Source organism: Poecilia mexicana, unplaced genomic scaffold (assembly GCF_051168715.1).
Source record: "Poecilia mexicana isolate PSO_F unplaced genomic scaffold, ASM5116871v1 scaffold_19, whole genome shotgun sequence".
Taxonomy (NCBI): Eukaryota; Metazoa; Chordata; class Actinopteri; order Cyprinodontiformes; family Poeciliidae; genus Poecilia; species Poecilia mexicana.
In genome coordinates this window covers 2,275,282-2,289,737 of record NW_028263388.1, presented here as the reverse complement: position 1 = coordinate 2,289,737, position 14,456 = coordinate 2,275,282, and the positions used below count along the sequence as shown (strand labels likewise).

Below are 14,456 nucleotides of genomic sequence, written 5' to 3'. Positions count from 1 at the left end.
ACGTGTATATTTTTTAAAACCAGTCTTCTAACGGGAGTTGTTGCTTCGTCTCTCGAACTGAAATGCATGGTTGTGGTGTTTTTTGAAGCATGAGTTTTCTCTAACTTGTCCTAATCGAGTTTCACATCTCCTGGGAAAATAACTGATTTGATCTGTTGAGTTTAAGGTAAGAGTCCTGATCCGTACGCTTCGCGCTGTGCTTTTTCCTTCTGTCTGCATGTGTGCCTCCCAGCTTGGTTTCTGCATGTTTTTCACTCTTTTATTCCTGCAACATGTTTTTTTCAGAAACTCTATGTTAGCATTAAGTCTGAAAGGATGTAGTTCTTTTAGGTTTTTCTCTTTTTTCAAGTGAACCCTGAAAAAGCACAGTGGAAGCTTGCTAAAAAAAACTTCAAATAAACAGAAATATTCGCAAGAAAGGAGAAAACTTATTTCTCTGCTAAACCCTGAGATGTGGTTCTCTGTAAATGGTGGGTGAGATAGGGCGATGTCATTAATGAAAATGTCTCATGATCTTTTCAAGAGTGCAACACCGCCTTCCTCATCGCCACGCAAAGTGCCATGGCAACAGTTACACAAGCTCAACCAAGACTTGCAGGGCGAGCTGGAGTCCCAAAAGCGCAAGCAGGATCTCGCTCAGCAGCAGATCCGGACGTTAAGACGCAGCTACACCGAAGCTCAGGATGCCGTAGACCGCCATGAGACCGACATTCAGGCTCTGCAAACCAAACTTGCATCTGCAATGGCGGAAATCGTAGCGAGCGAACAAGCTGTGGCTCGAATGCGCAACGAGCTCAAACTGGAACAGGAGCGCTCAAAGGAACAAGAGGAGGAATACGGCCGCAACGAGGCCACCTTGCGAGCCCAGCTGAAGGACAGCGAAGACAGACTCCGGGAAGTTGAGGCAAGCCTGTTGGAGAGGAACCAGGCCCTCAGGCACCTGGAGCGCCAGCAGGCCCTGCAACGAGATCACGTGAAAGAGATACAGAGGTTGCAAGAGAGGCTGCAAGAGGTAGCGGCTCGGCTAGCCGCTACCGAAGAGGGCCAGGCACTAAAGGAGGAACGGTTGAGGAACGAGCAACGGATCATGCAAGAGAAACATGAGAGAGAGAGACAGAACCTGTGCAGAAGATTGGCGGAGGCCGAATCTGCACAGAAGGAAGTAGAAGACAGGTTGTTGGAGGCTGAGCAACAGGTTGAGGCTTTGCTTAGAGGGAGACGGGCGTCAGGTGGGAAGGAGCACAAGGAGGAAATGTTGAAGCTGCAGGAGCAGCTTGCTCTGAAGACGGACAGGATGGAGACGCTGAGGGAAATTGTGCGAAGGTTGGAGGAGGAGAAAGGCCAGCTGACCTGCCGCTGCCAGGAGCTTCTCAACCAGATCACAGAGGCGGACCGTGAAGTGAACAAGCTACGCAGTCGTCTGGAAACCGAGGAAGCAGATTACTACACCCTGGAGCATTCATATGAGCGGGCCACGCAGGAGTTTCAGAAGATGAGCCAGTTTCTCAGAGAAAAAGAAGAGGAGATCAAGCAGACTAAAGAGATGTATGAAAGGCTGATGGAGCGTAAAGAGGCGGACCTTAAAGAGGCTCTGGTCAAAATGACGGCGCTTGGCAGCAGCTTGGAGGAAACTGAACAGAAGCTACAAGCTAAAGAGGTTCTTCTTTGCCAAATGAGTCAAAGTCTCATCAGTAAGACTGAGCCTTGCGATGCTGAAGAAGATCTGCAAGCCAAACTGGTTGTTGCAGAGGACCGCATTGCAGAGTTGGAGCAGCACCTGACTGCCCTGCAGCTGGGCTACGCAGACCTCTGCTTGGAAAGGAAGCAACGCTCAGACCAGGACAAAACTGGAGCAGTTAAAACATCAAGCACAGACCTGTCCATAGGTGACTCTTCCGAGAAGGAGCGATCCTCTGATGATAAAGAATCTGAAGCAAAGAGACCAAGGATCCGATTTTCAAGTATTCAGTGCCAAAAATATGTTGATCCTGAAGTTGTAGAGGCCAGTCAAAGAAGTTCAGCTGACGAAAACATCTCTGACATTGCGCTCTCGCACACTAGTGACCCAGAGAAGTTCATTGCTATCATACACGCACTAGAAACAAAGCTGCTCACCACCGAGGATAAGCTGCGAAATCTCACACAGAATCTTGACGTTCAACGGGCCGCAGAACCCGGAAACGTCTCCAATACCGATCCAAAGGTGTCGGAAAGCGTGCCTTGCTCCCCAGAGGAGATTAGGAGTGTTGAAAGTGAGACCAGGAGTAGTTCTGCTCTCGAGCATTATAGCAACGCCTTGATGTATGTTGAAAACGGGCGCGAGAAAGTTAGGGCGATGCTCAGTGGCTGCCATGGTACCACTGATTTACAGCTGCAGTCGCTTTCAGAAATAGAGAGTGATTTATTTAGTGCCTCTCTGCACATCCGACAAGGTCAGAAGACGTTGGACGAGCAGTCACCGGTTGCTCAAACCCCAGAGGCCGTAGACAAGGAGTCCCTGCTCCTCTTTGCCAAAACATTGTCCTTTGAAGCCGCCGTTTTGAACAAAATGGCTTTGCTGATACAAACCTCGAAGTCCGACCTGTTGCAAGCTCTTGTTGAGATATGGCAAGACTTGGAGCATGTCAAAACAAGTGAACAGGATTGCTTGGCGATAGTTTACGCGGATGTCTTGACCAGGAAGCTGATGTTGGAAAGTACATTCTGGAAGGACCTTGAGAAATCTGAGGCTGCTGGAATCGAAGAGATCGAAGCTGAAACCGTCACAGTCAACACCTTCCTCAAAGCAGAAATCACTTACTCCATGGAAAACCTTAAACTTTGCTATGAGGAGAAATTCAAACTACTCAAAAGGGAGTTGGCTGATGCCCACTTCAGGCTCAATCAAAGGGAAACGGCTCTTAAAGCAATTATTGATGCTTCAAAAACACCTGATTTAAAATCTGTGATCAAGGATGTGAAAAAGGACCTCGGTATTAGCAAACAGAAGTTGGCTGACATTCGCCCCCCTGAACTCGCTCCCTACATGGAGCAGATTGAAGTAGAAGAAGCTAGAGATTTGGCTGAGGAAGTCGTTGATAGACACTTGGCAAGTGTGATGCCGTATGGCGGTCAGGCTATTGAATCCTTTCAAAACACTCATGAATACCTGGCTAACGAGCTCCAAAGACAAGCAGGTATCCTGCAAAGGTATGCAGAGGAGATAGAAAGCAGTGGAAGCCATCCTGCACTGTCCAAAATGATCCAGGCGGTTCTAGGACACCAAACATCCCATAATGTCACAAGTGCCTCTCTTTGCATGCGAGAAGCCCTCATTCAGGCCCAGGTGGCGTACGTGGCATGCAGGCTGCGGGCCACGCATGAGCAGGAGTTGGACATGTGTCGGCAGACCAGTCAGGATATGGAAGCTCTGGTGCAGCAGCATTCATTCAAGGTCGTAGAAATCCAAGAAAAATACGAGGCGTCTTTGCGACAGGAGCAAGAGAACTTTTCCCAAACTATGATTGCTCTCCAGAGAGAGAATGAAACCCTGAAGAGTGAGCTGAGCGAACGCGTGAACCAGCTCACCCTTCAGCAGGAGCGAGTGTCTCTGCTGGAGGATCGTTTCCAGAAGGAGACCGAAGAGCTGAAGGAGAAGTGCCAAAGCGAGCTCAGTCAAGCGGAGCGTTGCCGCGCCTCCACGGAGCTGGTGCTCATAGAGACGGCCGCCGACAGCCAGAGAAAGCTCGAGGTTCTACTGGCGGACATCGACAGCATGGAGGAGCGTCACAACCGTCACGTTAGGAAGCTGGAGGAGCAGTTCAGAGACCGGATCATTGAGCTGCAGCATCTTCACAGAGAGGAGCTGGATAAGTTACATTCCCAGTATGTCGAAGGCTTTCAGAGTGCCGACAAACGCCCTGAGGTCCTGAACTCGCCTCCCTGCGAAGAGGTGGAGTCTCGAATGGAAGAGGAAGACGAGGGGAAGAGGGCGGATGTGCCAAACGTGTTGGAGCTGGACTCCATGATGGTTCTGAAGGACCGAATCCAGGAGCTGGAGACGCAGATGAATAGCATGAAGGACGAGCTGGAGAACAAGCACCTGGAGGGGGATGTGGCCAGCCTGAGAGAGAAATACCAGAGAGACTTTGAGAGTCTTAAGGTTTTTCTTCTTTCATTACATAAATTAAATATTTAAAGCAGAGAGAAGTAGACGGTTAGCGAGCTATAGTGACATTTATTTTACTGTTACTGGGAAATGGTGTGATGTTTTATTTTAAAAGGCTCCGTCAGATTCAATGCAGCGTGAAGTCAGACTTCCTGGTTCAGTCCCTCCTGGCTGCTCCATTCAGACGATCCAACACTAAACATGATTTCTCCCAGGTCAGAAGTTCAGATGAAAATAGCAAAAAAAGATTCTTATAATACACTTGAAACCATGCAGTTATGATAAATAATACTTTCTATTATTTTCCTTTCTTTAGAAGATAAACATATTTTCTAACTGGAGAATATCTTAGACATAAAATCCTGTTAATTGTTTCCTACAGGCATTACATTGTCAACTTAATTGACTGTTTTATGTTATAAATTGAATTAGACTTTTGATTTATTGGGCTTATTTGAATGGAAATTGGATGTGAACTGGACCCGTCTGTCTGTCTGTCTGTGAATTGGTGCTAAATAAATAAAATGAATTGGACTGAAAGGTGGATTGGTTTCCCAACATAAGGAGAAGTTAATATTTTGTTGATATTAGACTATAAAGGTTTTGTTTTTGAATAAGCAGCCAAATAAAGAAGATTTTAACAGAAAACCAGGAGAAATCTATCATTGACTGGATGGATCAAACAAAAACTTTTGTCATTTTTACTTTTAATTAAAAGTCATACCATTTCCCACATCCATATATGGCATAAAGTAGTCTTTGTGTAAAAATTCAACTCTTCTGGGCAACAGCTTCGCTGCTTTAACTTGCTCTACTAACGTAGCTGAGCTTTAGATCATCTTCTTTCCTTCTGCCACGATTTCTGCATGCAACCTAGACGTCGCACTTTAATGCGTAGCCACAAATAAATCGCATCTCAGGTGATGAAACGCATCGACAAATAGCAGGCTGAAGCGTAAAATGCTGGGCCTTTTCTTTCCCTAGGCGACGTGCGAGCGAGGCTTTGCTGCAATGGAAGAAACCCACCAGAAGGTGGTGGAAGACCTGCAGCGGCAGCACCAGAGGGAGATTTCCAAACTCATGGAGGAGCGAGAGCGACTGCTGGCTGAAGAAACCGCTGCTACTATTGCTGGTAAGAAGTCAGCTTATGGACACGCTCATTTTGTGTTAAGCTGGACGGATGTTAAACACGTTTCTTCGATGTAGCTATTGAAGCGATGAAAAACGCACATAAGGAGGAACTGGAGAAGAACCAGCGCTCCCAGCTGAGCGGTCTGAACTCGGACATCGACGAGCTCCGCCTGCAGTACGAGTACGTCCCAGTACCTGAGTTAGCACCGCGCTGCAGGTTTACAGCCGCATCGTAGTAAATTAATGTAAACACTGCAAAAAGCCAAAATATTACCAAGTAACTTAGGTCTGGATTCAAGTCCAAATAACTTAGTTCACCTGAAATGAGACAAAACTGACTTACAAGTAACTTTTCAGCAAGATATAGAAGCATGTTTTAATAATTCCCTAATATTGATGAAAAGGTTCTAGTTCCTCTGGCCCGATACCTAGCAACCCCAGCTAAGTCTGGCGCCGTTACCTAGCAACCCCAGCTAAGTCTGGCGCCGTTACCTAGCAACCCCAGCTAAGTCTGGCGCCGTTACCTAGCAACCCCAGCTAAGTCTGGCGCCGTTACCTAGCAACCCCAGCTAAGTCTGGCGCCGTTACCTAGCAACCCCAGCTAAGTCTGGCGCCGTTACCTAGCAACCCCAGCTAAGTCTGGCGCCGTTACCTAGCAACCAACTTCTAGTTTTACTGGCAGATTATTTCACTTATAACAAGGAAAAGATTTCTTGTTATAAGTGAAATAATCTGAGTAGAACCAGAACTTTTTCATCAATATAAGTAATTATTATTAAAACAATCTGAAAAGTTACTTGTAAGTTAGTTTTGTCTTATTTCAAATGTATTGAAATATTTGCAGTAGAAACTAAAACAAAAATACTTGGTAGATTTTTGTGTTTTTTCAGTGTAAAGAGCAACAGAAATTACTAAATTAAGATTAATTGAACTCAGATTGAGATACCTCAAGCATTTATTTTAGTTAATTTTGATGATTATTGCTTACAAATTTTCCAAGAAAATGTGGATATTAAGTTAAAAAACTAAAATAAATGTCGTTTACACACAGAAATGTTCTGTTATGCTTGTTCATGTGTAAAACATGTATTTGGAGAAGCATGTGGAGGAATTTGATGTTAAAACTGTCCTGCCTGGTTGTTCAGGGAAGAGCTCCAGTCCATCCAGAGAGAACTGGAGGTTTTATCCGAGCAATATTCCCAGAAATGTCTGGAGAACGCTCACCTGGCTCAGGCGCTGGAGGCGGAGAGGCAGGCCCTGCGGCAGTGCCAGAGAGAGAACCAGGAGCTAAACGCTCACAACCAGGTCAGCGCCCGCTCAAACCCAGACACACGTCCCCGTCTGCTGGTCCAAAACGCCGTTTTCTGTCCTGCAGGAGCTGAACAACAGGCTGACTGCAGAAATCACTCGCATGCGCTCATGTTTCAGCGGGGAGACGGCTCTCTCTCCACTGACTCACGGCAAAGACGTTTACGAACTGGAGGTGGGTAAACCTGCGCAAATCTGTCTGGTTACACCTGGAACCTTGGCACCTGCACACAACGCTGGAGGAGAAAAGGACGACTCTTTTCCTCGCCATCCATGAAACAATCCATCCATGTTCTTATACCCTGGTCCCTAGTGGGTCAGGAGCTGCTGCCTCTCCAGCTAACGTTGCAGGCGAGAGGCGGGGTCGCCTGGACGGGTTGCCTGGGTCACCTGGACGGGTCGCCTGGGTCACCTGGACGGGTCGCCTGGACGGGTCGCCTGGACGGGTCGCCTGGACGGGTTGCCTGGGTCACCTGGACGGGTCGCCTGGACGGGTCGCCTGGACGGGTCGCCTGGACGGGTCGCCTGGACAGGTTGCCTGGGTCACCTGGACGGGTCACCTGGACGGGTCACCTAGACGGGTCACCCTGACGGGACGCCTGGACAGGTCGCCTGGACAGGTCACCTGGACGGGTCACCTGGACGGGTCACCCTGACGGGACGCCTGGACAGGTCTTCTGGACAGGTCTCCTGGACGGGACGCCTGGACAGGTTGCCTGGGTCGCCTGGACGGGTCTCCTGGACGGGTCACCTGGACGGGTCACCTAGACGGGTCACCCTGACGGGACGCCTGGACAGGTCGCCTGGACAGGTCACCTGGACGGGTCACCTGGACGGGTCACCCTGACGGGACGCCTGGACAGGTCTTCTGGACAGGTCTCCTGGACGGGACGCCTGGACAGGTTGCCTGGGTCGCCTGGACGGGTCTCCTGGACGGGTCTCCTGGACGGGTCACCTAGACGGGTCACCCTGACGGGACGCCTGGACAGGTCTCCTGGACGGGACGCCTGGACAGGTTGCCTGGGTCGCCTGGACGGGTCGCCTGGACGGGTCGCCTGGACGGGTCGCCTGGACGGGTCGCCTGGACGGGACGCCTGGACGGGTCGCCTGGGTCGCCTGGACGGGTCGCCTGGACGGGTCGCCTGGACGGGTCGCCTGGACGGGTCGCCTGGACGGGTCGCCTGGACGGGTCACCCTGACGGGACGCCTGGACGGGTCGCCTGGACGGGTCGCCTGGACGGGTCGCCTGGACGGGACGCCTGGACGGGTCGCCTGGGTCGCCTGGACGGGTCGCCTGGACGGGACGCCTGGACGGGTCGCCTGGACGGGTCACCCTGACGGGACGCCTGGACAGGTCACCTGGACGGGTCACCTGGACGGGTCACCCTGACGGGACGCCTGGACAGGTCGCCTGGGTCACCTGGACGGGTCACCCTGACGGGACGCCTGGACAGGTCGCCTGGGTCACCTGGACGGGTCACCCTGACGGGTCGCCTGGACAGGTCGCCTGGGTCACCTGGACGGGTCACCCTGACGGGACGCCTGGACAGGTCGCCTGGGTCACCTGGACGGGTCACCCTGACGGGTCGCCTGGACAGGTCGCCTGGGTCACCTGGACGGGTCACCTGGACGGGTCACCCTGACGGGACGCCTGGACAGGTCGCCTGGGTCACCTGGACGGGTCACCCTGACGGGACGCCTGGACAGGTCGCCTGGGTCACCTGGACGGGTCACCCTGACGGGACGCCTGGACAGGTCGCCTGGGTCACCTGGACGGGTCACCCTGACGGGACGCCTGGACAGGTCGCCTGGGTCACCTGGACGGGTCACCCTGACGGGTCACCTGGACGGGTCACCTAGACTGGTCACCCTGACAGGTCGCCTGGGTCGCCTGGACGGGTCGCCAGTCTGTCTCAGCCATAAAACAATCCCGTTAACTAAATGGAACCTGGAGATGAAGGCATTAATAATTTATCGCAGTGAACCGCAGCAAAGGGAAAATGACGCAGAAAATCTCAAAGCCAGTCATTAATCTTCTATTTTCTCTCTCTGTATCGGCTTTGCTACATCAGACTCGTTGCCATAGCAACTGGCAATAACGCCGCTAAAAGCATCAGGATTCAACATCAAACATTTCCCATTCAAAGAACAGGACACTCGGTCCGTTTTGCGATTATTAAGTGATCGCTGTGGTAGATCAGCTGATTTAACTTTTGATCTGTTTATTTTTGTAATTTCAGTTTGCTTAAGAACTTTTCATCTTTAAAGGTGCTGCTACGGATAAAAGAGTCGGAGATCCAGTATCTGAAGCAGGAAATCCACTCTCTGAAGGACGAGCTGCAGTCTGCTTTGAGGGTGAGTGAAACCAAAACGCTTTCCGGCCGTTCACTTCTTCATAAACTCCTTGTTTGAACCACCTCCGATTTCTCTGCCAGGACAAGAAATACGCCGCGGATAAATATAAGGACATTTACACAGAGCTGAGCATCGTGAAGGCGAAGGCCGACTGTGATATCAGCAAGCTGAAGGAGAAGCTGCTCATGGCCACTGAAGCTTTGGGGGAGAGGGATGTTGACGACGCCGTTACATCCGGATACGGTTTGTTTCCTACCTCCCAGTAAGACAAACTGAAGCTGTTTTAGTTGGTCTGGACCAGAGATGGAGACTCGAGTCGCTTTTAATTAAAAATATAAATAAAAAGCTTGAGGGTTAACTTGGACTCGTGGTCAGAGACTCGAGTCTTTGATCGTTTTCCCACCTGAGAGTCTGGTAGCTTTGGCTCAGTTGGAGACTAAACCTGCAGCATTTTCAGCTGGTGTGGTTCGTTGCACTGAGTCAAACAAGTCAAAACAATTGAGCAACCTGTTCCCCTTCTCACCTGTGGGGGCGCTGTACCAAGAACCGCTAAAGGAAACGACACAAAAAACCTCTGAAGAAGACACTTCCTTCTTCCCAAAATGTAAACAAACATGGAGTGCCGTCAGATTTTAGCGGTTGTAGGATTTCTCTTTCGTTTACAGCTGAACTCGACAATTCATTTCTCCTCTTAGCGCTAAGCTAGCATGTTTGTTTTGGTTTTATTTTATAGTTAAAATTTAGTTCAATATGTAATGGAATGGATATTATCAAACAGAGAGAAGCTACTCATATTTGTTTTTAATTATAAATGTCTACTTAAGTTTCTGATGGGATACAATTGGTCATTTTTTCAGAATATTACAAACTAATTTTAAGCTATTTTACGATTACAAGGCTGAAAATGGCTGAAGATATCAAAATAAAAGCACTTCCTGTTTCATGCATTCAAACATTTCGCACTTATTTACTTCTTCCACTTTGTCTCATTCATTATGTTGTAATTTATTCCTTAAATCTGATCATGGTTAGTATATTAATATTTAATAGATAATATGAAACAGATAATCCACTAGTAAACATTAATGGGTTTTAATCTTTCCATAGTTTTTCTTAAGCTACAAAAGTTTGTTTATATTTCTAATTTGATAAATATTACAATTGATCAATAAAGGTTAAATGATTAAAATGTAACTATTAATAAAAATCTAAATAATTAAATATCTAATTTATTGTTATGAACTGAGATATTTGTGGCTAATTACAGTTTTAATGTGTTTTAGACATCATGAAATCAAAAAGTAACCCAGATTTCATGAAAAAGGAAAAGTCAACACCCCCCAAGCAGCTGCGAGGCCTAAGGTCAAAGGTCAGTGAAGTTGTTGTTTAGAAGCTGATATTGTCTGTTTAGACATTTCTATGTTTTTCAGTGTTTTTCCTCATAGGCCTTAAAGTCTGGATGTTTTTAGCGCCGCTGCTGTAAGTTTGTCTGTTTTGTCCATCAGTCTGTCACTGAGCAGGTGTCATGGGACAGCTGACCCCCTGCTGGGGTCATCTCCCCCTGCAGTCGCTGCCTAAAGATGTGCTGTAGGTATTAGCATGACCCCAACTGACCTCACCCTCATCTCCTTCCCTCACACTCATCTCCTTCCCTCACCTTCATTTCCTTCCCTCCCCCTCATTTCCTTTACTCACACTCATTTCCTTCACTCACACTCATTTCCTTTCCTTCCCCTCATTTCCTTCCGTCACCCTCATTTCCTTCCCTCACACTCATCTCCTTCCTTCTTCTTATTTCCTTCCTTCACCCTCATCTCCTTCCCTCACCCTCATTTCCTTCCCTCACCTTCATTTCCTTCCCTCACCTTGATTTCCTTCCCTCACCCTCATTTCCTTCCCTCACCCTCATTTCCTTTACTCACACTCATTTCCTTCACTCACACTCATTTCCTTTCCTTCCCCTCATTTCCTTCCGTCACCCTCATTTCCTTCCCTCACACTCATTTCCTTCTCTCTACTCATAACTCAAAGCCTCTTTATAAATTACAACACTCAGAAAACGTTTCTTACTTTCCTTCCAGTTAACTGATTAATATTTTTATTTATTTTTGCTCGATTCATTTCATCGTTTTACTAACGCATTAAACCAGGGAAACTTTAGTTTTGTTTTGTTTTTATTATTCTTACTAAGTGGCATACAAACACAAAGTAGTTAGTAATTCTGAAATGTAAAGAAATTGATGCTTGATTTTTCTATGGAAATGGTTTTCAGGAAAAAAATATGAAAAATGTGGCATGCATTTGTATTTCCTTTTGCTCAATATTGAGATAGAAAAAATTATAAAATTAGAAGAATACAGTTGACTGTTACAACTTTATTATCTAAATATCATGACTTTATTCTTGTACAAATTAAATAAGTATGTACCCTGCAGCGTCACCATGAAATATTTATCAAAACTCAAAACATTTAATTTATTATTTTTCATCGGCTGTTTGTATTTTAATGATATAATTGCATATTTAATAAATAGTAATTTAAATACATAATTTAAGCATTTATTTATTTCATGGTACATTTATTGATTTGTTTTGTTTTCCATATGGATGACGTAAATTCACACTTTGTTCTTGTCTAGCACATTAAATTCCTGTAAATAATAAAAAATTAACCAAAGTTTCTGGTTCTAACAGTAAATATTGGATGTTTACTGTTAGAGGTGGTTTATGTTTGTTCATCAGTGAATTTTATTTGGAAATATTTAAATCTGTCCACAAAAATAAATAAAATGTGTCTGTTTTTTTTCTCACAGAGCCTGAAAGAGGGACTGACTGTGCAGGAACGCATGAAGCTTTTCGAGGCTAAAAACACCAGAAAGATTTAAATATGTGTAAAATCTCAAGTTTCCTCCTTTTCTGGTCGGATGTGCCAATGAAAAACTTTCAAACCTGGAAATTTTAGCTTCCATTCCTCCCACTTCTCGTATTTTTACTGGACTAACTGGATCCAGATTATAAAACCCAGTAAGAAAACAAACATCACACCCATAATTAAAGTTATAGAAAAAACACAACAAAACAGTAAGAATATACGAATAATATCTACCAGTATGAATTATCTGCTGTATTTACAGTGTTTCTGTCTACTGGTCTTATTGTGTTGCACCAGTTGGGCTGTATGTAACTACTGGGGTTGGTGTGTGTGTGTGCGTGTGTGTGCGTGTGTGTGTGTGTGTGTGTGTGTGTGTGTGTGTGTGTGTGTGTGAGAGAGACGGGGGAGCGCTCAGATTGCACTTACCACTGGACTACTTGAGGAAGCTTTGTGTTTTTATTTTTTTCATCTAAAATTGGTGTAGTGACAACAGATCGATTTTTGCAGTGCATTCAGTGAAAAGCAGTTTGTTTATTTGTGATGATGCACTGTAAAAACACAACATGTTACCGAGTGTTTTTGGTTTCGGTTCTAGAACAAATATCTGTGTATATTTGAAAATTACAAGTAACTTTTCAGCAGGAAATAAAATATTTTACGTAAATAATTCCTTAATATTGAAAAAATTCCAGTTTCACTGGCAGATTATTTGACTCAAGATTAATAAATTATGTACTTTAAACAAGCTTTTATTTCTTTTTGAAAAGCAACTTGTGAGAAGTCAGACCTAAAATACTCCATAAAATGTTGTGTATCTGCGATGAGGGGTTTGTACACTGCAAAAACACAATTTTACTGAGTATTTGTGTTCTAGCACAAACATCTTAGTTCACTTGAAATAATACAAACTAACTTACATTCAACATATAGGAGCTTCTTTAAAATCAATCTGAATTATTGACTTAAAACTCGCTTCTATATCTTGCTGAAAAGCTATTTTTATTTTTATCTTATTTCAGGTGTAATAAGATATTTGCAGTAGAAAATAGACCAAAATTACTTGGTAAAATTTTCTGTTTTTGCAGTGTAGATTTTTTTAAGCGCTTAAAGCTTCATATTTGAGTCGGTGTGACGAAACGCTCTTTAAAAACTAAACCATTTAGGACTTTGCATGAGTATCCAGCTTAATTTAAGCAGCAGAATGATTTTATTTTCTGATTTTACGCTTCAGTGTGAAACTTTTAAACGACGGCTTTGCTTCCCGCTGATCCTGCTGTTTCGATGTTTTACTGTAAAGCGTCTGAAAGCGCTCGGCCTCCTGGCGCGCTCATCTAGAGTACAAACACCCAGAAACCTGTGCAGCTATGGAAACACACTGTATAGTATTCACAACACATGTTGTACATAAGAGGATGCCATACAGAAGACCTATGTTTGTTTTAGACTCTTACCTTGCCCCATAGCTCTACATGGAATATATATGAATATTTTTTATTTCTATTTGAATGTATGTCTAATAAATGAAGTGTTTAAACAAACATGGTCTGGTTTGACTGTGAACATCAGTTCTGTGTTAAACTGTTTAATTTAAAAATTAAACCGTCTAAAAAAAGACAGGTGAAATTGTAAAGATTTCATTTTTCTGTTTTTGTGTGTATAATTTATTAATGCAAAACTTGGATCATCTTTACACACTGAAATTTAAAAAAGTGCATTAATCAATCAGCCGTTTCTGAGATCAATTTTGAAATTATTCTCAGAAATTCCACAGAAATAAACTTGGAAATTTCTGAGATTAATTTTGAAATTTCTGAGTTTTTGTCTCACAATTTTTTCCACTTCTGGAGCTCAGAAATGTCTGGTTTTTCTGGACAGTATCTGAAATTAATCAAAATGTTATTTTTTTATCTACAATGTTCCTTATGAGCTGTTGTGCTCGTGGATCCAGTGCAGATTGAGTCGCAGTGTTTTTAAGTTAATTTAATATTCAAATATCTGAAGTGAAACCGACCAATCAGAGGAAAGGAAGTCCATCCGAGGGCGGTTCTTAAAGAGACAGGAGTGGAGCAGATTCAGAGGGTTAAAGTCCACCAGGAGCCGGTAGCTTCATCCGTCCGTGTTCCTGCTGCAGCTCCTGGTTGGCAGCTTCGTCCTCCTGGACCCTCGTCTTCCTCCAGCGGCAGAAACGCAGCAGAGCTGCTAACAGAGCGTCACTGAGTCAGTCCAGCTGCAGACCAGGACGACGCGTCCCGCCGCCACACTGACCTGACAGAGCGAGCAGGAGGCCGAGGACCGCGGCTGAGCGGGAGACGATGAGGGCCAGCCGCTCCGCTTCACAGGAGCAGGAAGAGGTGGAGACGTTCAGAGGGACAGGAGGACCGGTGGACGGTGGGACTGGGACAACTGGAAAAAGACGAAGCTGAGTCACTGCTGGTCGTTCAGTTTATAGTGGCAGATTTTGGTGAAGATGTGCTGGCGGCGCGTCCAGGGCGAAACCTGTCATCTTCCTGTTTAAATGTCTTTGTTCTCAAAATTTCATAACTTTCTTCTGGTAATAATGTGTCTTTATTATCCAGATATGACTTTATTCTCGTCAATTCACCTCCAGTGAGGTTAGGTGGATAAACGGGGCTTCGTAGAAAT

General features: G+C 45.5%; 1 protein-coding gene across 5 annotated transcripts in view; it reads left to right on the top strand.

The window, feature by feature from the left end:
• mpripa (myosin phosphatase Rho interacting protein a) overlaps window positions 1-13,351 on the top strand; it is a 61,002-nt gene extending 47,651 nt beyond the window's left edge. For 4 of the 5 annotated variants that reach the window (XM_088001023.1, XM_088001020.1, XM_015007072.2 and 1 more), the window contains 9 exons: window positions 524-4,141; window positions 5,132-5,279; window positions 5,354-5,459; window positions 6,424-6,583; window positions 6,654-6,761; window positions 8,855-8,941; window positions 9,022-9,184; window positions 10,225-10,310; window positions 11,755-13,351. In XM_088001023.1, the coding sequence (XP_087857149.1) occupies window positions 524-4,141; window positions 5,132-5,279; window positions 5,354-5,459; window positions 6,424-6,583; window positions 6,654-6,761; window positions 8,855-8,941; window positions 9,022-9,184; window positions 10,225-10,310; window positions 11,755-11,826 (4,548 nt within the window). In that variant the 3' untranslated portion in view covers window positions 11,827-13,351. Of the gene's footprint in view, window positions 1-523; window positions 4,142-5,131; window positions 5,280-5,353; window positions 5,460-6,423; window positions 6,584-6,653; window positions 6,762-8,854; window positions 8,942-9,021; window positions 9,185-10,224; window positions 10,311-10,446; window positions 10,529-11,754 lie in introns of all 5 variants that reach the window. The other variant, XM_088001021.1, reaches the window with a different exon arrangement.
• Window positions 13,352-14,456: the final 1,105 nt, after the last annotated feature.